Here is a 21,942-nt window from a genome sequence, read left to right as displayed (position 1 = left end):
AATTTAGAATTTTATATGTTTTTATTGGCAAAAATATTCTTCACAATCACATAACACCCCAGATATTATATATCAACGCAGACACAAATCCTTATCAATGTAATATAAAACCCCCAAAATTTAAAAATAATTCTCTGACTGGGGGGTCAGCCCGGAAATACCTATATCACCAGAAGCAAACCTATTTTATTAAGCCTTACATGAATGTTTGAAAGCTCTCTTAATCACAGTGTCTTGTTGCCTGCATTGGCATGATGGTATATATGACCACACATGATTGTATCTGTCAAAGGTCTATTTGACCTTTGATAGGTCAAGGTCACCAAATTATTCAAGTTCACTGTTAGTAGTTATGCCTATGGTATCAATTTGAAAATTGTAAGTAACATTTAGTAGACGCACCTATGGTATGAACTTCTAAATGCTACATCACGTCATTCTTGAGTTATTGTGTTCACAAAATTGGGTTGTCCATGCTGCAGTACCCATCAGTCTAGGCTGAGCAATAACAATCAAATTCATTGAGCTAAAAGATTTTAATGTTTTTCTTTCATTAGTGTAAAAATGCACAGATTGTATGAAAATAAAACAAGACAATGAGAGCAGTGATGACCTAAAATATAACATGAGAATATAACAGTTGATATCAATTATACCCACACACATAATGCACTGTTAACTTGAGAACAGAGAAGATCAGGTAAAGTTGATAGTTACATGATAAGATGATTTCCTGATATTGTAGGGAGTATTTTGTTGTCATGGTTTGGGTCCACTTGTCTTCTTAGAGGCAAAGTTCATTCCAAATCAAAACCACATTCTGATTTATCAGCTTTATGATGTGATGAGTAATATGAAAGTAGTCTCTTCGATGACATAAATGCACCATCCAAAGGAGATTATGGATTACTGAATGGTTTGATTATTCCCACAGGTCTAAGTGCAACTGACCAGTTTTGCTTGATAGTAGCAACATTTCAAGGTGCAACATCTACTAAAATGAAATAAGGGTATCCTTTAACCTGTGAAATGATTATATTTCAACCAGGAAAAGCTGCACAAGCTGCATTTCCCTCCACACACACGCACACGCGCCACCACCCTTCACCACCACCATTTGCTCTTACAGGCTTCCCATGAAAATACTGAAAGCACAAGATTAATATACTATTTTGAAACTAAAAAAGGCCATCAGTTGTCCAGGAATTCATCTGCCATTTAATGATTTTCTCTTGTCACTTTTAAAACCAGTAGGTGGGTCACTATAGTGAATGCTCTACTGATTTGCCTTTAAGGCAGTAGATTGGCTGCTCCTGCTGTAGATGACCTTTTCAGAGCCAAAGACCTCACTCTTCTTTGAAAGACCTCCCTCTTGAACCAGCTGCTTGTTGCTGATAGTTGGCATGCCAACTGTCAGCACTTTCTTAGATCCTGAGACCCCTTCTGACAGTAGAGTACTTCCCTGAACAAGAAGACCCTGGCTCCCCTTTAGCACTTTCATTGACCCTGAAGGGGCCTTGCCTTTGACAACCATCATGGTCTGGGACCCAGACAAGCTCCCAGCTTGGATCAGGCCATCACTCCAACTATGGGTGTCACCATTCTCCACCAGCACCATTCCAGGGCCCTGGGCTTGTCCACTGGACATTAGTGTCTGCCCTTGAACGAATACTCCTTGGGCAGGTCCAGTCTGTGGGTTGTTAACCAGCACCATGCCTTGAAGGTTGGTGGTTGGCGCCTCAGCCAGCAGCACAGTGTTGTGGACCTGTGGCTGGACTACATAATGTATTGGCTGCAACACAGGAGTGGTGGTGTAGTACACAGGCTGCTGCTGCTGCATTAGGAGCATCTGGCCTTGATTTGCCAACCCTGCTTTCACTGTGTTCATCTCTTCCTTCACCTTGGCTGTACTTTCCTTTACAATTTCAGAATGCTCAGTTGTCTTCATGACCACACTCTGCTCCACTTTGGAGATGGCAGGCTCCAGTTTGGGTGGAGGGGAGAGCTTTTGTGCACTCATCGAACTTGATACTGAGGTTTGAATATTGATGTAGGCATTAGGGGTAGGGGGTAGCACTTGTTTGTCATCACAAGACATTGTCTTGCCTCTGCACACCTCTGCGAGAGTCTTGAAATTTGGTCCGAGGTCATCGAGAAACTGAAGGTCATTGTCTGACTCCAAAATGCTGCTGCAGCCTACTGAGCCAGCAGAGGACCCTTGGCCCTCATAATCATACACCAACAAACCGTCCTTCACGCCAAGGTTGTCATCTCCACTGGCTGTCTTCTGTATTTAAAAAAAAAAAAAAAAAAAAATCAGTACATTTTCAAAATAACGAAAGACATATTTATTGACGACAATGACAGCCAATAAAAAGTGAATAATATCCACATAAACATTATTAGTTGCAACATTAACACATGTGTTCACATAACATCATAAGTAAAGCTACTACATATCATGTTTAGTGTTAAAACTTTCCATTTAATTGGCTGCTGAGAGTTTCACAGTTGTCAGCTAATTTCTCACCTGAGAGTAATACTGTGCCAGGAAGTAATGTGGCAGGGCCATGCTATCAAAAAGTCCACCTTGACTTGATTCTCTGGTCTCAAACTCAGAATGGAAATCAGTGAAACCCCTCATTTCTTGTCCGTAGTCAGTTGAAAAACCATCTTGATAGGTGCCCCATTTCATCCCATTAATGTTAGTGACAGATGCCTCGTAATCCAAAAAACTTCCTGCTGGTGCTGCTACATTTTTAACTGTGCCAGTAATCACAAGGAGGGGATTCCTATCCACTTCTTGGAGTGAATTCAGTAGAGGCACTTCCTATAAAAGTCATACAATTGTTAGAACAGTGAACAGTTTAAAAATCACTTTGATGGAGCTTTCACAAAGACATCATCATCGATGCCGAGATTATTCTGGTTTTCAGCACTTAAGGTAGTTGCAGTCTCACCGTATTTTCTCCCGGCCCTTCGGTGTGGTAGTTAATAAGGTGTGACTTGGTCTCACAGTCAGGCATGTCACTAAAGAGGTCTGGAAACGGTTTAGCTGATCCACATAGGCAGAAGAACAATAGCAGAGGAATGACTGTAAAAAAGAATTGGTAGTTATTGGTAGCAAGTGTAGAATAGTTTGGTCTGTAATTACTTTTGGCTATGTATTTCCTATTGGGAGAGACACGGGGTTCATTAGGTAAACCCTGCTAGTACCAGTTTATGCCTCTTTTGCTAACTTGCCTTTATTCTCCATAGATTCCCCATAGATGGTGTTGTGATGTGATTGGCTGATTATAAATTTATATAATTAAAAGCTGACCAAGTCTACCGATAAAGTAGTCAGTACCTACCTATAAAGATTTATTTAAGTTTTTAGGTAAGAGAGTTACATTTTGGTATGGTTCGGGTATCAGTATATTTATGTCATTGTCCTTTTTTATCTGATCAAAATTCAAAAATAAAATAATCACATAATGCTTACTTAAGAGCAGTAGTAGGCCCGCTAGTATTGGCCCAATGGCCGCAGGTCCTAATGATGTTGTTTTGCTAGCACGAACATTGCTGCCTCGCTTTCCACACACAACTCCATCCTCGCAGGTGCAAACTTGGACCGTCATTCTCTGAGGTTCAGGGCAGGCGTGTCCCTGCTGATCCTTCACCACAAATTCCACTTCATAAACACCAGGCCAAAAAGCCTCCTGAGACCGCAAGATAGCTGCAGTGTCTGTCAGAAACCAGAAAAATGTGAAATAAATATGTATATGCATTACTCATAGATTTACTCTTAGAGTGTATATGACAGATTGTAATCCATATTTTTATCTCAAAATGAAATTTTAAAATTTGCAAAACAAAACAAACAAAGCAAACAACAACAACAACAAAACTTTGGTGTATTGACCTTTTCTCTCTTTTGTCACTGTTTTCTTTATTTAACTACTATATATAACCCCCCCCCCCAAAAAAAAAAAACCAAACAAAAATCGGAAATCATCATCTCACCATTTAGATGCTCCATGTTCCATTTCCCTTTTGTGTTTTCTGGGATGATCTCAAACTGAAAAGGGGGGCCATTAGGATATGCGTCTTTATCATTAGCATTCACAATTACAGCATTTGCTGTGGTGCACAGAGTCTGGAAGTTGCTGGTCAGGGTGGGGCAGTGGTCATTAGAATCTTCCACTTGGATGGCTATCGTACCAGTGGCTGTTTTGCCAGGCATGTCTGTGGTGTAAAACCAGAAACAAACATATATAATCCAGTATTTTCTTTCTTTTTTTTTTTTGCTTTGATATTTCTCAAGAGAGTTCAACATTCATGCTGTACCATCTGAAATGCAGAGTATTTTGGCAGTATATGTCCCATTGACCAGGTATGGAGATTCCCTGTCAGGCATCTTGTTCAGTTTGATCTCAGCTGTCTCTGGGTCAATAGTTAGCCAGTTGTCAGGGTCTGAGCCTTTGGCATATCTACAGCAGAAATAGACCAGTTATTAGCATCACTATTATTGTGCACAGAAAGAGAAGCTGACACATGTGTATGTGGACTGACTTGACTGCCTTAGCTGGTTGTCCAGTATCCCCATCCATTGCAGGGTAGCTTGCAATAACATTTTTAATGTTAAAGGATCCCCCCCCTCCTGAGACGGGAATAGCTTTGACTTTAGGATTGAAACGTGGCCCCTCAGGCTGGTTCTTCACATTGATTTTGATAGGATAAGTTTTAAATCTTCCACCGCTTCCGCCACTTGCTCCACTGGTACCACCGCCTCCACCACCACCTCCACCACTACCACCACCACCGCCTCCACCTCCACCACCACTACCGCCTCCACCACCACCTCCACCTCCACCACCACTACCACCACCACCACCACCGCCTCCACCACTACCACCACCACCGCCTCCACCACTACCACCACTGCCTCCACCACTTGTTCCAAATGCTGCACTTGCTGCACCGCCTCCACTTCCAACTAATGGATTCTTGTTCCTGACGGCTAAGCCTAGTTCAAGGTTCTTTACATCCTCATAATCCACAGCCTGTAAATGACAGATACAAGAACATATCTTTTAGCTCAAAAAATAATTAAAATGATTGATGACACATAAGAAACAGTACAGTGTTTTATATGCATTTATAATTGGAGTGTTGCTATTGTTGATACATTTTTGCTTATTATAAAACAAAAGGTATTATGGATTTTATATAAACTAACCTGCAAAGTTATGCTCCTGTGCTATGTGTTATGAATGTACTGAAAAAAGTAGTTAAAGTAATGGGCAGTAGTCATATAGCAATGGCCAGTAAACCTCATACAGTGGTAATAGTTTTGTCTTCCAGCCAAGTACTACAGGGTAGTACTACAGGGACTTGATGCAAGCTGAATAAACAAGTCAGTGACAGCTTAAAATATTGGAAGGCAAAAATTAATGACTCCGAGCTTTATAGATAAGAGACACTTATCAAATTTTGGAATACTTTCAGTCTAAGTTCTCATTGTAGGGTGTAATGCGTTCCAAAGTAACAGATTATTGTAATGACATTAAGTAACTCTGTAACAAAGTAATGAAATGTGTTATTTTACTAAATTCAATAATTTACATACAGCTACAATGATGCTGTTGCTTGCATTACAGAAAATATCTTTTGCTTCCTGTGTATTTATGGAACTTTGGACATTACTCTTATTTTTATTGCCTGAAACAATAATAGCACAATAGTAATGTACAAACTGCATCTAGGACAGAAACAACTACATTACACTCCTAATACAACGTTTTCTTTTTGCAAGCATCTCCACAGACAGTATACTAAAACAAAGCTAACAAAGAATCCTGAGTGATGTTAAAGCATAACATATGCTGACCCCAGGTCAGGTTGATCTTCAGCAGGTAACAAAAGCAGTGATTATTACATGTTTATGTTTCTAAAGTAGAATCACTGTGGCATTCACTTTAATGTCTCATTGGGGTGACATTCAGCTTTGCAATTTGTTGTCATTTTTGTGTTCATATGTGACAACAAAAGAAGCAAAGTATGTGTCCTCATTAGGATACATATTTGTGTCAATGTGTGGCACTCTAGCCTCTGGTTTATATTATCAGCTCAGATAGTTCTGTTTTTTATTAGTAGGTTTATATAACATAATTATTAGGTAATTGCACGGAAATACATTTCAGTATATGTTACAGAGTAACGCAAGTAATGTAACAGGTTGGGTTACGAAGTAACATGCTGCATTACTTTTAAAAAAGGTAACAGTAATGTGTAATACATAATTTCTTTTTAGAGTTGTGACCCCAGCACTGGTCCCCATCTACTAGCCAGATTAGGATTTGCAAAATTCAAAGCAAAATGTTGTTTTCTTATATGCAGTTTAAATTTTAAAAATTGAATAACTAATCATATACTAAAGCCACTTAAATCTCCTCATTTTTCCAAATTTGATAGAGCAGAACACAACAATGGTTCATTTTAATCATTAAGCATTAAAATTCTAATCAATGACTGTGACTGACTCAACTTTTATAATTGTTGCACAGTCCTGTTGCAGAGATTGATTTTGGGAAGTGTTTTCTGTGTTTCTCAATAAAGGGTTTTATGTTACTTAAATTATTGAATCATTTTCTTTATGTAGTCAACAAGAGCTCATATTCCCCTAAGAGAAGCAGCAGTATTGAGAATAGTGGATATATTAGTAGGTGGTGCTTAGGAAACACAAGGCTTTTGTCTTGTTCAGTGAAGGGGCTTTGTTCCACATAGCCCTCCAAGTTATGCATGTGCAATAAATGCAATATCGACTAGATGAGTCCCTAAAGCTGATTAACTGAAACTTAATCAGTTAATCAGTGTAGTGAGACACACAGGGCACTTTTCTTAAAGATCAATGTTGAAGCACTTCATCAGGAACACTAACCTGTAGCTGCCTTCAGTGTGGGGAAATGTGGGTATTTTTTTTTCTTTGTCAAGCACTGATTATTGACTATAATGTTTAATTGTATTTCTAAATTGTAAATTGAATTTTTAAAAAACAATTAAAAACTAAAAAAAGTTTTTTTTGGTGCCTATTTAAAATATTCTGCTAATAATTTTAACCCTGGTTCCTCTGTCTTCTTTAGGGCTTCCTGGTGGCAGCCAGTGTGCCCCTAGGGGTAGTCAGGGTGAGTTGGGGTGAGTGGTATTTTAATAGCACTTCACTTTCGTTTCCTAACTAAATTACTAAAGGACCAGTGCATTTGTCTCTTTGTTATTTGATTTAGTTTTTTTTTATGTTTAATCATATGTATAATCAAGGTTGTAACAGTGTTTCTTTCTTTAAAATTAAATTAGCTGGCATCTCCCTGCAGGTTCACTTTTAATTTAGTCTAATGGCCACAGGTTCATTTAAAACAAAGTAAAACATCCATCCATCCATCCATCCATCCATCCATCCCCCCCCCCCCCCCCCCCCCCACACACACACACGCAAAGTAAAACAAATCTTCATATATGTGAATAGCACTCTTGTGAATGGCAGCATAGTCAACCATAGGAAACAATCATCATCAGGCAGTGATCAAGGTTCTGATCCTTACCTCATTCATAAGAGGGCCAGTTGCCACAAAGTTTGACTTTGCACTTGCCAGATAGTAAAAAAGCAGAGTAACAGCACATAATTTCTTCCCAATTAAAAAGACTGTACCTTGTCAAGCATTAAGATGCCTTCATTGGTGTTGGGGTCTGTTTTAATGCTGAAATACCCAGCCTCATTGCCTTTGACAATGTCAAACACAGCTTCCCAGTTGTCTGTGCCTTTTAGATCCATGTCCTCTGCTTTGATTCTCATTACCTCCACACCTTGTGTGTTCCCCTCAATGCTTCCTTCATACTGTAAGTGAAACACATAACATGAAATTAGAGTTCAGCTGTGTGCATGTGTCTTCACTCTACACTAATCTCCTCCTGTGTATATACTGTCTGCATCACTCTGTTCTTGGTCACGTCCTCACTCATGTTGAGCCTCTGTCAGTCTGTTCTGTCAGTCCTATCCTGCACATTACTTGTTTTCAGTGCCATTTGAAATAACTTTTTGATCTCAGCCAATAAAACAGTTATTTCACTCACTGACATGCAAATCAATTCATAATTCTAAGTAATGTTCTTTTTTTCTGGATTTTTGTTACAACGTTAACAAAAATTAAAATGAAACCACCATAAAAAATAGATACTTTTCAGTTCTTTCTAAGATAGGAAACTCACAAATTCAGCAGGGGGCGAAATAAGTATTTCCCCTACTAGATATGTTAATATAGAGGAATGTAAGGAAGAAAGGTACCTGCTCTTTTTCCAATGTGGGAGAATTATCATTCACATCAAGGATATTTATGATAATAGTGGTAGTTCCAGTGTTTCCCTCTGGATCTCCATTTAGATCTTGACCTTGTATCGTCAGAATGTACTTACTACATGTCTGAAATTAAAAGACATCAAAATAGTCATTGAAAAAATAAGTTAGTACAATAATGCAGTTAGAACAGAGAATTGGGATGTTATCAATATGTTTCATCATTTTTGTCATAGGATCTAACTGAATGGTATATTTTCAAACTGTATAAAAAAAAATAAATAAAGAAAGAAAATAAGTATAAAAAATAGAGTTTAGCTAACAAAGAGGATGTTGTTGGCAATTTTCCTGTGCAACCAAAGGAAAATAATCAGTGTTATCTTGTAATTACTTTTCTAAAATGATTGCAATTTCATTAACACAAGCACAATAGAGAATATTGTTGATGAAATGGTCAAAAAGTTAAAAGATTTGTTAAATAGGGTAACATGGACTTCACTGTATCCTGAATATTTGTGCTTGGATGTTTGTTTGTTTACCCCAGTAAGCTCGTTCAATAATAATAATGGCTCTAAAGGCCCATTCTGAGGACACAGAGACCGAGGAATGCATGCAACAGGTCATCGAAAAACAAAATAAAAAACAAGCTCAATTGTATTGAGGGCTGTGGTTTACTGTTCCACCTGCCCCTTCAGCTGCCACTGATCTCTATATGCTCCAGTGTATCATCAATATGTTTTTTTTCTGATAAATAGGAAGGTTCTTTTTTTTCTCTCTATTTAAAATGTCCTTACGATTAATATCTCACCACTATCCCGTGTTATTAAAGAACTTTCTTGAATCACATAGCCAAACATACAGTCTAAACTGAACACTGTTAGTATAGTTCATACCTCTCTGTCCAGAACAGGCCTTTTAACAAAGATGGATCCATTTTTTCTGTCTATGTAGAACATTTCATCCGCTGGATTCTGAGCTATGATGCTATAAGCAATCTGAGAATTTTCATTTCCTGGTTCATCAGCATCAAATGCAGTGACTGTGGTAACGAAGGTACCTGTACCATTAAACGAAAAAAGTCACAGTGTCTTGCTCTGGTTTTAAAACAATGATACAAACTTGTCAAGAAGAGCTCCTAACTGTTGTGTGCCATTGTATTCTCAGTCTAAGTAGGTTATTATGCTATTTACATAATGGACAAATGTTTACAGAAAATTGTTATTTACAAGATTAGACAATAAATAAATGTATAAAAATAATAATAATGAAATAACATGAACTACAGAACGCAGGCTGTCTGTAACCTCCAGCAGCTCATTGGAAAGAGTTTAGCAATTTGATCACTTTTACACAAACACTATTACAAAATCAAAATCCTTTGTTTAATTTATAATTCAATCATTTAGTTTTACACCGCTCACTACTATTACAAATTTGAATGAGATTCACACCACTGACCTGTAGGACTGAGCTCATCCACTACAGCAGGATCAACATCTGGAAATACTGGAGAGTTATCATTCACATCTACAACCTTGATTCGTAAGTCAGTTTTGTGTTCTGCAATTGTGCCATTATTGTACACAGCAACACCAGACAACTGAAAGAGTAGTAGATAAAAATGTAACCATTGTTGTTCGTTATTTAACTTGACATAAACTACAACAACTTGCAGTTTGCATTTACCACCAGTAAAGGTGTATTTTACAAGTTTAGGTGACAAAGGTTAGTGAAACCAATTTTGTATCAGAGCAAATACTATATATTACAGTGAGCAACGGAAAAAATATCTTTATAGAACATTATATTATCATGGTAAAGTTGGTCTTTCTTCTTTTCTATAAAATGCCATCACTTCATCTTTCTTTACACAACTATGACTGAAAATGGTATCCTGTAACCTTTAACATGCAACAGCAAACACACTCTAGTGTGAACCCTCAAAGCGGCCTGCATGCGCAAAAGAAGATGTCACACACAACTCGCTCTGTTTAGACCCAGAGCAAACAATATTGTTTGACTGATGGCCTTAATATAAAGACTTCGGACTTTACGTTTCCCAATTTTTGCTTTAAGTTATTTTGTTATTTACATAATAATGTAAATAACCTAATAATTATCCTTATTGCTGTTTTAGAGAGGAGCGGTGTTTCAAAGGATAGTTGCAGATTTCTGTCAAAATCTGCAGATTATACAGTACAAATAACATGTTCACGTTTCTCCAACGTTGTCTTCCCAACAGTTTCACTAAAATCTACGCTGGATGGCCAGGAAGCGTTCGCGATGTCTTCTCCGGCGCTGATAATTGGCGTCTGTCTTGTGTCAGTGACGTAAAAGACGGATTTAATGCGACATGACCGTTCAAACAGCAGTCGCTTTCTAAAACATCGGATATGTATCGGATTCAGTACCACATACGAAAGTGACCCAGATCGGATTTGAAAATATCGGATTTGTGCCGTTCACACTGTCATACCATGATCGGATATGGGTCGGATAGGGTCAAAAAAATCGGATTTGATGCGCTTTTGCCTGCAGTGTGAACGTAGAGATATGGTCAACAGCTGTGGTCACATGTTTACATACATTCATCATAGGCATGAATGCCAAGGTAGTTTGGAATTTTTAATTATTTCTTTGAACTGGTCCAAATTATATATACAGGCTTTTAAGCACAGTCCACAGATTTTTCAGAAATCAGTGGCCTTTTGGAAGACCCAGTTGTGCCCAAGCTTCATTCTTAATGATGATTTGAAGTGAAAATGAAGAATTTGAAGTTAGTTTTTCTTCTTTATTATTCCATTCAATGTATCAGCAGCACTGGGAGCAAATAGTTCCAGAACATGGTGCTACCACCACCATGCTCACCATGATTGCACAGCCGAAATGCCATACAATCATTTGGAAAATTATTAGTCTGTTTTTACCTGGTTAAATAAAAATCTAATTTCCAAGAGATACCTGGCATCATGGCAGCAAAAGTCAAAAATACATGTAACACATAAGTACATAAAAAGAAGAGTTCAAAGAAATGACCCAAAATTACCATGACATTCATTCTGATGATGAGTATTTGTAAACGTCCACCACAGCTGTAGATAATTCTTAAACTATGTAGAATAAAGCACTGTATGAATGTATTGCTTAATGCTTTTTATAGTCTAGACAGCTGTTTAATCTTACTCACGTTGTAAGTATCGATCACTTCCCTGTCAAGCAATTTAGTGACACGAACATCACCAGTATTGGCGTCAACCACAAAGACATGGAAAGGATATTGGTTTGCCCCAACACCTTCCAGGGAGTAACGAAGATTTGAGCCAACTTGATAATCGGATCGAATCTGAAACACAAGGTGGACGACTTCATTATTTCACCACATATGCACCAAAAAAGCAAGAGCACTAGTAATTCAATCTAGTGTCACCAGGTCTATCAAATGATTATTTCTGTCAAACAAATTTAAATATTAAACACAGATAACGCATGTAAACACAAAATGCAGTTTCTAAATGGTGTTTATTATTAAGGGGGTAAAAAATCCAAACCTAAATGTCCCTGTGTGAAAAAAGTGATTGTCCTCTGGTAAATGTAGAAAAGTAGAAAAGCGCTTATATAGCGCTTTTCTACTCTCCCGGAGTCCTCAAAGTGCTGTATACAACATGCCTCATTCACCGCCACTCATACAAGCACTTCTAAACTGAAGTGCAAACTAATAAACATCCACACACATTCAAACTCTGACGAACGATGTGTTCGTCAGAGGGCGGTTAGTATCTGGGGTTAGTATCTTGCCCAAGGATATTTGGCATGCAGACTAGGGAAGCCAAGGATCGAACCACCATCCTTCCAATCAGTAGCTGATCCGCTCTACCACCTGAGCCACAGCCACCCCTGAAGCTAAATCTAATAACTGGTTGTGCTTCTTTTAGCAGCAACAACTATAATTAAAGTTATTTATTTTATTAAATAATTTGTTTTTAACATTAATTCTTATTATATATGAAACTAAATTAGTCTTATTCTTACAGCTGGTGGTGTTAAATTGTCAAATAATAAACCATTTTTAAACAGCATGCTAATCATCAGAATCAAAATATTTCAATACATAAAGGAAATTAGTGCTCCACAGGTGCTCCAAGACAGTAAGAACAGTAACTAACTAAACTAAAATAAATAATACAATAAGGAAATAAAAGTCAGCAGACAGAATAAAAGTAAAATTAAGTATCAGTGACTTACCTTAGCAATCTTCTTCTCTTTGGTGTAATCTACATTTTCCATAAGAAGCTTTGGAGGAAAAACCCATTCTCTTCTTTTTCTTACCAAACTGTATCCAGAGTTGTGACTCTCTACAGCAAGAGCTTGGAGCTATAACACAACAGATGTTATTATGTCAGCATGAAGTCTTACTTAACTGAAAATCTACATACAATTAAATGGTGCTAAATGGTGTTAAATATCCTTACATGGGAGATCATGGAAGAAATATTTAAAAACAAAAATTTGAGGCCACCAATATGTTTCAAAGGAGTTAACTGAACATAACTGTCATGGTCCTGTGTCTGTGACCCAGTGTTTATGTTTTGGGCATTTTTGACCTTCTTTTCTTTTATTGTAGTGATCTGTGATTCTAGTTTGCTGGTGCTTCCTTATATGATTTTCTGGTTCTTACTTTCTTGTTCATTTAGTCTCTTCCGTTTTGTGTCCCAGTTGTCTCTTTCTCGTATGTTCCACCCAGCTCGTCACGCCTCCCTCGCTCTCTGTCGCTTTGTTGTGTTTCCTGTTTTATTTTGTCTGGTTAAGCCTGATTGGTTCTTCATTCCACAGTTGCCTCCACTTCCCTGATCATCCTGCTGTGTCTTTATTGTGCGAGTTTCTCTATGTCCCTCATCGGATCATCAGTTCATCTTGTCTCATGTTTCAGGTTTCACCATCTTCAGATGGTTCAATAAACTCTCCATTTTCCAAAAAAAGTTGAGTTTTCTGGTAATTATTTCATCATTCACTGTAAGTTTTTCTGTCCATGTATCATGTTACTGTACTGACAGTGTATTGGTATTTTCTGTCACACAGAAAAATAAAGCCACTGCCAATCAGATGGTCCTGGCTTTACTTCTCTTCTGTTTTCATAATTCCATCAATTTTAACCATGGCTTTAGACACTCACTGTTCTACTTCTGTCCTGACCTCCTCTGTACGTACAACTATTTAAGACAGAATTTTCAAATGTGGATCCATCATTACATGAGACCTGTTAGCATTGATATTTACTTAATTCCTTGTGTAACTTAGAATACCTCAACCTTTTCTCGCTGTTTCACTATTTTAAGAATGACTTGTTAACAGCCACCCTTCCACTAGGGCCATTTCTGAAAAGGCTTCATTGACCAATAGATAGACCAAATGGAGTGTGAGATTCATCTCTCGTGCGTCAGGTTTTTCTTGAGTTTTTCCTACTTCTTTAGACATAACTTTAAGATGCTGTCCATGTACTGCACATAGTTTTTTAGGCTGGCCACATTTTTTTTGTCCTTCACTTTTCTAGCGCCTCAAATTTGTTGGGGACATAGTAATTATATATATGCCAGCATTCTTAGGACCCAGTTTTATATTGATATAGTTTTTTTTTTCTCACGTTTACACGGATTCGTTCTTTATTAGTCAGGATAAACGTTAGAAAGCCTTGCACAAAAAAACTGTTTGTTAACTACATATAGAGGACTTCTGCCCTGTTTTAATGATCCTGATATGAATGATGCATCAATTGAAAATACAGTCTTGGATTACGGAATCTGTCCTTGCTTGTTTTTGTGGCTTTAAAAAGTTACATTATTAAAACATTCTAAAGTTTTTGGCTACTCATACACAGAATAATTCACAATAATTATCACTGGTTCATATTCGCAGATTAAATAAAAGGGGCATTGGGTCATGTTCCTTTCTAAATTTCCTGATGTCTCTAACTGAAAAATAAATAAATAAATACATAAATAAATGTTTTTAAAAATCGCTACTTTTGCTGAAACCCCATTGATAACTATAGGGAAAATCAACCCCATACCTTGTGACATATGTTGATGATGAATTACTTTTTGTTACATTTAATTGCTAAAGAATGTAAGGATCGTCATTTTGAGTCAGCACCTTAAGCTTAATGTGCTTATAAAAAGATGTTTCAATGATCAGTGAAAAAGTTTTAATTTTTATTTGACTTACAGAAAGCGAGGGAGAGAGAGAGAGAGAGAGAGAGAGAGAGAGAGAGAGCGAAGTCACTGCCACCATGATGATGATTGTACAGGTTTGTGAGCTGTAGCCTAAATACTGTATTTTATCAACATCAAGCTGTGGTGACTGAGTTTGGCTTCCAATACTTATGTCCTCCAATACTGTGTACAATCGATTAGTCAGGATTACTAACTTCAGCGTTTCTATACATTTACCACTAAAGGTGTATCACTTGTATTGCCTCTGATATAATAATAATAATAATAATAATAATAATGGATTGGATTTATATAGCGCTTTTCAAGGCACCCAAAGCGCTTTACAATGCCATTATTCATTCACGCTCACACAAACTACACAATTAACAATATGAGTGTAATTAAATTCTAAACATTAAACTAATGTTAAATGGTTAAACAGAGAGACAGACAAGGAAACAGGAACAGACATCGAAAAGATAATGAAACCAGAACTAGAAAAAAAAACATTCCAAGTGTATCTGATATCCTCATGTTTGTGTTGTTCCTGTAATATGAAAATAATGCTAGTTCAGGCTCATCATTGCATTGTATGTTATTAATGTTGGTTTATTAGTGATAGTTTTTAAAAATGATATCGTTATTATAGTACTGGTCCAGGATCAGCATCACAACTGACCAATGGCAGTAAATAATAGAAACAACACCAGCACACTTCATCGCATACACCCCTGTATGTCATACCTCTCATTAATCTAAATGGAAAGCAGCTGAAAGTAACCTTAATGTAAATGGCACAACCTTTACATTTTCGAATCTAATTTTTTGAAATTAGAATCACCAGTTAATCTAACATAAGTAGGTAAACAGCTTTCTAGCTGGTAAATTATTGGCATCACAGGAGAAACACACCCAATCGCTCCATCTAGAAAAATTTTCACATGGAATACTTCAAGCTTCCAGAGAAGGGAGTGCCTTCACAATTCTAAATAGAAGATGCACAGCCAAGTATGCAATGACAGCTAAACATTTTCAGTTACACTTAGTTATAACTACTATCAGTGAGTTGGATGAGAAAATGATGTCGTGTTTCTATATAATAGCAACAGCTCATTAGCTGAAACATCTTCCAGAATTCAGATAACAGAAAATAAACAAAGACATTTCAAAACCAGTTTGGTTAAGTGGTGAAATATCTTTTTCTTTTTTGTTTTCTTCTTCTTTACTTTTTAAATTAAAAAAAAAAAAGCACTGAACTCACCGCAAACACCAGCAACACAAACACGGGAAAAGAAGCCCGAGTCATGATCGGGGAAAACTCCAAACGAATGTTATCCGATCAAGTGAACCGACAGAGTTCTGGAGGCTATGCTTTCTGAATGTGACAGCTGAAATGAGATGAGGTGGCTTATCACAGAGCTTATCAAGGAGGAGGGACTCTTTCTTCCTCTCCCGATCTCAAGTAGACAAAGACAACCCCCCCAGCCATAAATAAGTGTTGTGCCAGCAGAGCGACTAATTTTACAAGGGCAGATAAAACTTTGTAGCTGTATAAATGTCTGTAATAAATAATAAAATTATTAATAATAAAAATGTTCGACAGTAGTTTAGTATTAAAAGCCTTTTCAAATGTTTGTGTGCTTTGGTCAAGAACAGAAAAGAGCTACTATTTTTGGCCTATGTGTAAGTTAACAGACTGATATAGTCGACACCTTCATAACATATTACTATCATAGGTTTTCAGGGGTCTTTCAGCAATGATGGCACTTTTTTCCAAAGAGATTGGTCAGTTGTCAGAGATCAATAGATGTAATTCTGCACCTGCTGAGTGCTGATCTGAAACTTCACCTGCTCTGGAGCAGGTGAAGTTTGAGAAGGAGATTGCGACACTGAAGGGAGGGAGACACAGACAAAAAGGGTGAGACAAACAAACATAAAGACAAGAGTGACTTAACTGGGAGACGTAAACTAAAAAAATCCTGAAACTCAAGAGCACAAGCTAACTGAACTAATAATGGATTGCATTTATATAGCACTTTTCAAGGGATCAAAAGCACTTTACAATTCCACTATTCATTCACTCACTGTTGTAGCCACAGCTGACAGAAGCGAGGCTGCCATATCGCACCATCGGCCCTGTAACAGGGCGGCCCTTAGCGGCTGGAAAGACAGTGAGATCGACCGAGGCAAGTGTAGTGGAACAAAAAGTATTTATTTCCTATACAGCTCTCCTTACAACAATTAAGTCGTCGAGCTTCTTCACAGCACAAATCCACCCTCTCTAATGACAACTGGCAGCCTTAAATATTGTGGCGAGCTCAGACACGGAGGAGACAGAGGTTTCTTGGGAGAAAAATTGGCATTCGACAGGCGAGCACACTGCCGCTAGCAAACTGCTCGGCGCGGCAACAACAACAACACAAAAATGGCGCTCTCTCACCTGGAAACACACAGTTGCAGAGAGAGCGTCACCTGTAACCATGGCAACAGAACATAACTGTCAGAACAAAACCCTGAACAGCCCTGGCCCGCTACATAGCCCCCACCTAAGGGGTCAGTCGTCCCCGACAACCCCATTACCCAACACAAAGTCCTGCAAATGTCCATGTGTCTTCCTTCGGCGTGCAGGCTGATCTCGACCAGCAGGGGAAGAGTCACTTGGATGAGAACCTGGGGTGCCACCAGCATCCCCTGCCCCGGCGGCTGCTGGAGCGGGCGGGCAGTACGGTGAGAGCCTGTCCTGGTGCAACACCGCCATGCGCCCTAGGCCCGGCATGCGGATCCGGTACACCACTTCTGTTAGCCGCCCCACGACTTTGGCCAGCCCTCGCCAGTGACCGCACAGCCTGGGGGACACCCCTCTCTTGCGAACCGGTAGCAGTACACCCAAACCTTGTCGCCAGGCACGAAAGCTCCCCCTCGGCACCTGGTGTCGCAGGCTCTTTTCTGTCGTACTCCGGCGCTGACCTGGGCCTGGCGGGTGTAGTCATGAACCACTCGTGGCCGCTCCCTCAGCCTCCTGTAGCAGTCCCTGGCCACTGACACGCGCCGGTTCCCTGCCTCGGGGACGGGGAAAGGCCCTAGGACGTCTCCTCCCAATCTCTCCATCAGGGCCCCCACCCAATGCTGCTGCAGGGGGGCAGTGGGGCGTTGAGTGGGGCCCTTCCGTGCCGTACAGGTGTCACAGCAGTGCACATGAAGTTCCACATCCCGTTGACAACCAGGCCAGTAGAACTGTCCCCTGAGACGGCGGAGAGTTTTAGCATTCCCATAGTGGCTGGCCCCCACCGAGCCGTGGACAAGCTCGAGCACCTGCGACCGCAGCGACCGAGGCACCAACAGCTGCGGGAGATCCTTGCCCTGTTCAGGGGCCTGCCATCTCCGGTACAGGAGGCCGTCGTGGGTCTCCAGATTGTTGTACTGGGAGTAGTAGGCCTTCACTTCGGGCCCCTATCCCGACACCCCTGTCCAGCCTGGGCGTCGTGCTGCCTCCAGCCAGGCCCCCACCTGAACCTACGTCGCATCAGCCTCCTGCTCCTGCTTCAGCTGCTGCATGGTCAACCAGAGCCATCCCCCTCCGCCGGCTGTGGCCCGAGCAGTAGCCACGCCCCGTGCCTCCTGGGCCCGCTCTCCCTGCCGTTTCGCGAGGGGCAGCTGGCGTGGGCGCAGACAGATGGGTTGAGCAAAGCCGGTGTCGATGGTGTGCTGAACCAGCCGCGTCTGCCTGCAGTCTCTGGTTCCCTGCTTTTGACCGCACTGGAGGGCCAGAGTCTCTGTACCAAGAGTGATAGCCAGCTTCGCGGTGTCAACGCAGGCCCCCCAGCGGGTCAGCAGATCAAGGCCGATGATGCACTGATCTTGGATGTCAGCAAGCCAGAAGTCGTGCACCAGCTCCAAATCCTTCACTCGGATCCGCAACGGTTTCTTCCCCCGCATGTCAGTTCTCTCCCCCGTCACTGTCATCAGCTGGGTGTCGGTGGGCGGCCAACCCATCACAAGCGGCCCGGATGTTCCAGGAAACACACCAGGTCGTATTAGGGAAATGGTCGACCCCGTGTCCACCAGGGCCTGGCAGGGCTGGTCCTCAACACAGCAGCTCAGGTAGAGTCCCTTGAGGTGCCCGACTAGGCCCGCCACCGTGCATCGTTCTTGGAGGGGGGCAGGAAGCTGGAGCGGTGGTCCCCTCGCTGTACCGCTCCCCCGGGCGCCAGGCAGTTGCGCGCCACGTGGCCAGGCTCATCGCACCGGTAGCAGCGGTCGGTCGGTCGACGGGGATGTCTCCAGGGCACCGAGGGCTGCGGCTGGCATATCCCCGCGACCTCCCCCTCACTGTCGCAGTCTGCAGCTCTGATTTGAGGGTAGTTTGTGGGGCGCAACTGCTGGTCAGGTCGCGAGGTGAGCACGAGTTTGGCCCTTTCAGCTTCAAGGAGCGCCTCACGGAGAGTCTGAGGCATGGCCAGGCGGACGTGTTGGCGTAGTCGCTCTGGGAAAAGTCCTCACAGGAATGCATGCAGGCTAAGCTCCTCACGGGCTGCTGCTGGGAACTCTGGGTAGCCACGATGAGCATACAGCAACACATCCACTGCAAAGCTGCCCAGGCTCTCCCCCGGCCTACGGCTCCAGTTGGTCAGCTGCTCCCTGCTCTGATCAGTGGAGTGCTGCTGCCCAAATCGCCTCTCGAGTGCTATAGTGAGGGCCTGGAGCTCATGCTGCTCTGACGGGGCTAGGTCAAGGAGTACCTGCAGTGCATCTCCTTCCAATGCTAGCGCTAGGTGTGTAGCAGCCTCTTCGTCGCTCCAGCCATTATGCCTCGCGGCTAGCCGTACTTGTGAGAGGTAGGGCTCTAGCGGGGTTAGCCCGTTGTATTTCGGTACCTTAGCGGGCGTTGCAGGCATCACTGCTCGCTGTTGGGGGCCCGGCGTGTCGGTCGACAGAGGCAGCCCATGAAGCACTGTCCCAGCGTCGGTCGCGACGGGCCGCTGCCAAGGTGTGCTCGCGCCGTCGGGACCCCTTGGGGGACTTACATGGCCGCTCGCTTGCTCTCTCTTCAATCGCCCACTTCCCAAGCAGCGAATGCTCTCCTCGACGGCTTGCTCCAGCCTCTGAGTGTCTCTCTCCATTCCGGCGAGGGCGAGCTATCCCACTTCTGACACCAATGTGGCGAGCTCAGACACGGAGGAGACAAAGGTTTCTTGGGAGCACAGCCGTTTATTGGCATTCGACAGGCGAGCACACTGCCGCTAGCAAACTGCTCGGCGTGGCAACAACAACAACACAAAAATGGCGCTCTCTCACCCGGAAACACACAGTTGCAGAGAGAGCGTCACCTGTAACCATGGCAACAGAACATAACTGTCAGAACAAAACCCCGAACAGGCCTGGCCCGCTACAATATGTTCCGCTGTCACAGACTAACCCATTCTTCCACTCTCAAGTAAATTCTTAAATCCCAACCTTCCACCACAGTATACAATATAGCAATTAGAATAAATAAACACATAAATACATTTCACATTTTTATAATAATAAATATATCACACTTTAATTTTACACCAAACCCAATATTATACAAACCCAAAAACCTAAGCACAAAAAGATTCACCACACTCTTTACCAATGGTCTCTCCCGGAACCTTTAAATGGTGTCTGGACCCCTGGGGAAACATTTGCCCAAACACCTTGAAGAGGACACAGGCAAGAAAGGTGAGTAATCATTACCTTACAAACACTTATTTGCACCACTTTTATTCCTAGATTTCACACACACATTTGCATTAGTTTTCCTTCCTGGTAAACCTTAATCACAATCTCAATCACCATTCTTTTTTCCTCACAGACAACCACCACATTCCTCGATGAGGAGCAGCTACTCTAGGGAGTAGAAGACACACAGAACATAATAATGAATAAAATAGACTCAAAATAGTGTAAACAGAAAACACTGGTTCAGTGATCCAGGTACCCTGACACTTTAAAGATAGGGACTGTCCATACTATGTGTCATGGTGGGCTGTGTGGCAGGCAGGCAGGAGTGGTGGACCCAAAATGCAGAACTCGGACACGGAAGTAAAACTTAAAGCGCATCTTTATTGCTGGGGAAAAAAACCTCTTGATCAATTAAACTCACCAAAAAACAAGCAAAACTCTGAACAGAGGAACTAAGGACTAAAACACTGGAAAAGAAAAACGGAACCGGAGCATGAGACAAAAAACACAGCAGATTGAGGGTACGACGCGACAGAGAGCAAAGGAAAACATAGGGCTTATGTACACAGGGGAGTAATCAGGGAATGGGAAACCGGAGGGAGACACAGCTAGGAGAAATTAGGCTAAAGAGACAGGGGAGAAGTAAAACTGAACACATTGACATCAGACATGAACATGAACCTTCAAAGTAAAAAAGGAAACAAGACACACTTTACTAAGACATGGACTTGACAGAGAGAGACAGATTTGACACTGAACTAAACCTGAATAATAACAATAATCAAAACAATATCACTAAATAACCAGAACATAAATCATAATTCAGAAAAACACCAAAACATAAGAAACAGAAAAAGCTGGGTCAAAATGACCCAGAACCATGACACTATGAACTATTTGTTTTTAAATAAATGGTAAATGATATAGTTCAGTAGCACTTTTCTACAACTTTCCTCTTTTTTTATGCTTAAGTTCTCTAACATTCCCACACATGCATACCTGGTGCCAGGGATTGAACCACCATCCTTCTGATCAGTAGATGACCTGCTCTACTACCAAGTCATTATTGTTTATCCAGGTCTAAATTAATGAATGTGTCGAAAAGATTAGAACAAAATACATGATTTTAAAGCAACCCTGAATTTGTTGGATGAAAATATTAAGCAAAGAACAACAGTGCTCACTGCTGGGTTTGATAATGTGTGCCACACCCAGACAAGTGATGTAGTCTTAGGTATATACCTTTTTTTTTTTGGCATTCAGATATATATCCTTATATGCTGCCATGAGTATTTCCCCCTCATGATTTGGATTTCTTCTGTTAGTGTATAGTGGCCTTTGTTGAGTGTGAAGCTTGTTAATCCTTGTTTTTATTTTAAGCCTGTGTGCTATTGTCATATATTCACTATAGATATGGTTTGTTTGTGTAAAGTGCTACAGCCTGAAGATAACCTCCTGGCTTCTTCCAACAGGAAGAGGTGTGCTGATATTTTCACACAATGTATAGCACCATCTATAGCTCAGGTAATAGCATTTTTCTAGTCTTAGTAATCACCCAAAGCACTCCAGACTAACACCCAGATTTTACCCATACATTTGGATAGCACTTGTTTCTGTACATTTCTACTTCTTCATCTAACTCATATGATTAACTAATTCAGAATCACCAGTTAACTCAAAACATGGCTTAAGACAAGGGAG

General features: G+C 40.9%; 1 protein-coding gene across 1 annotated transcript; it reads right to left on the bottom strand.

The window, feature by feature from the left end:
- Positions 1–2: 2 nt before the first annotated feature.
- LOC102083206 (desmoglein-2) lies at positions 3–15,913 on the bottom strand. Its single transcript, XM_019346415.2, has 15 exons — positions 15,797–15,913; positions 12,572–12,700; positions 11,517–11,672; positions 9,788–9,929; positions 9,223–9,386; positions 8,321–8,455; positions 7,688–7,873; positions 4,919–5,045; positions 4,555–4,783; positions 4,330–4,472; positions 4,006–4,227; positions 3,485–3,727; positions 2,961–3,094; positions 2,531–2,830; positions 3–2,287 (listed from the first exon to the last, which is right to left on the bottom strand). Exons 1-15 carry the CDS (start codon positions 15,839–15,841, stop codon positions 1,277–1,279), a joined length of 3,366 nt encoding a protein of 1,121 aa, XP_019201960.1. The 5' UTR covers positions 15,842–15,913; the 3' UTR covers positions 3–1,276.
- Positions 15,914–21,942: the final 6,029 nt, after the last annotated feature.

The sequence above is a fragment of the Oreochromis niloticus genome, linkage group LG17, assembly GCF_001858045.2.
Source record: "Oreochromis niloticus isolate F11D_XX linkage group LG17, O_niloticus_UMD_NMBU, whole genome shotgun sequence".
Classification (NCBI taxonomy): Eukaryota; Metazoa; Chordata; class Actinopteri; order Cichliformes; family Cichlidae; genus Oreochromis; species Oreochromis niloticus.
Note: the sequence above shows the minus strand (reverse complement) of the source record. Positions and strands in the feature narration are given on the sequence as shown.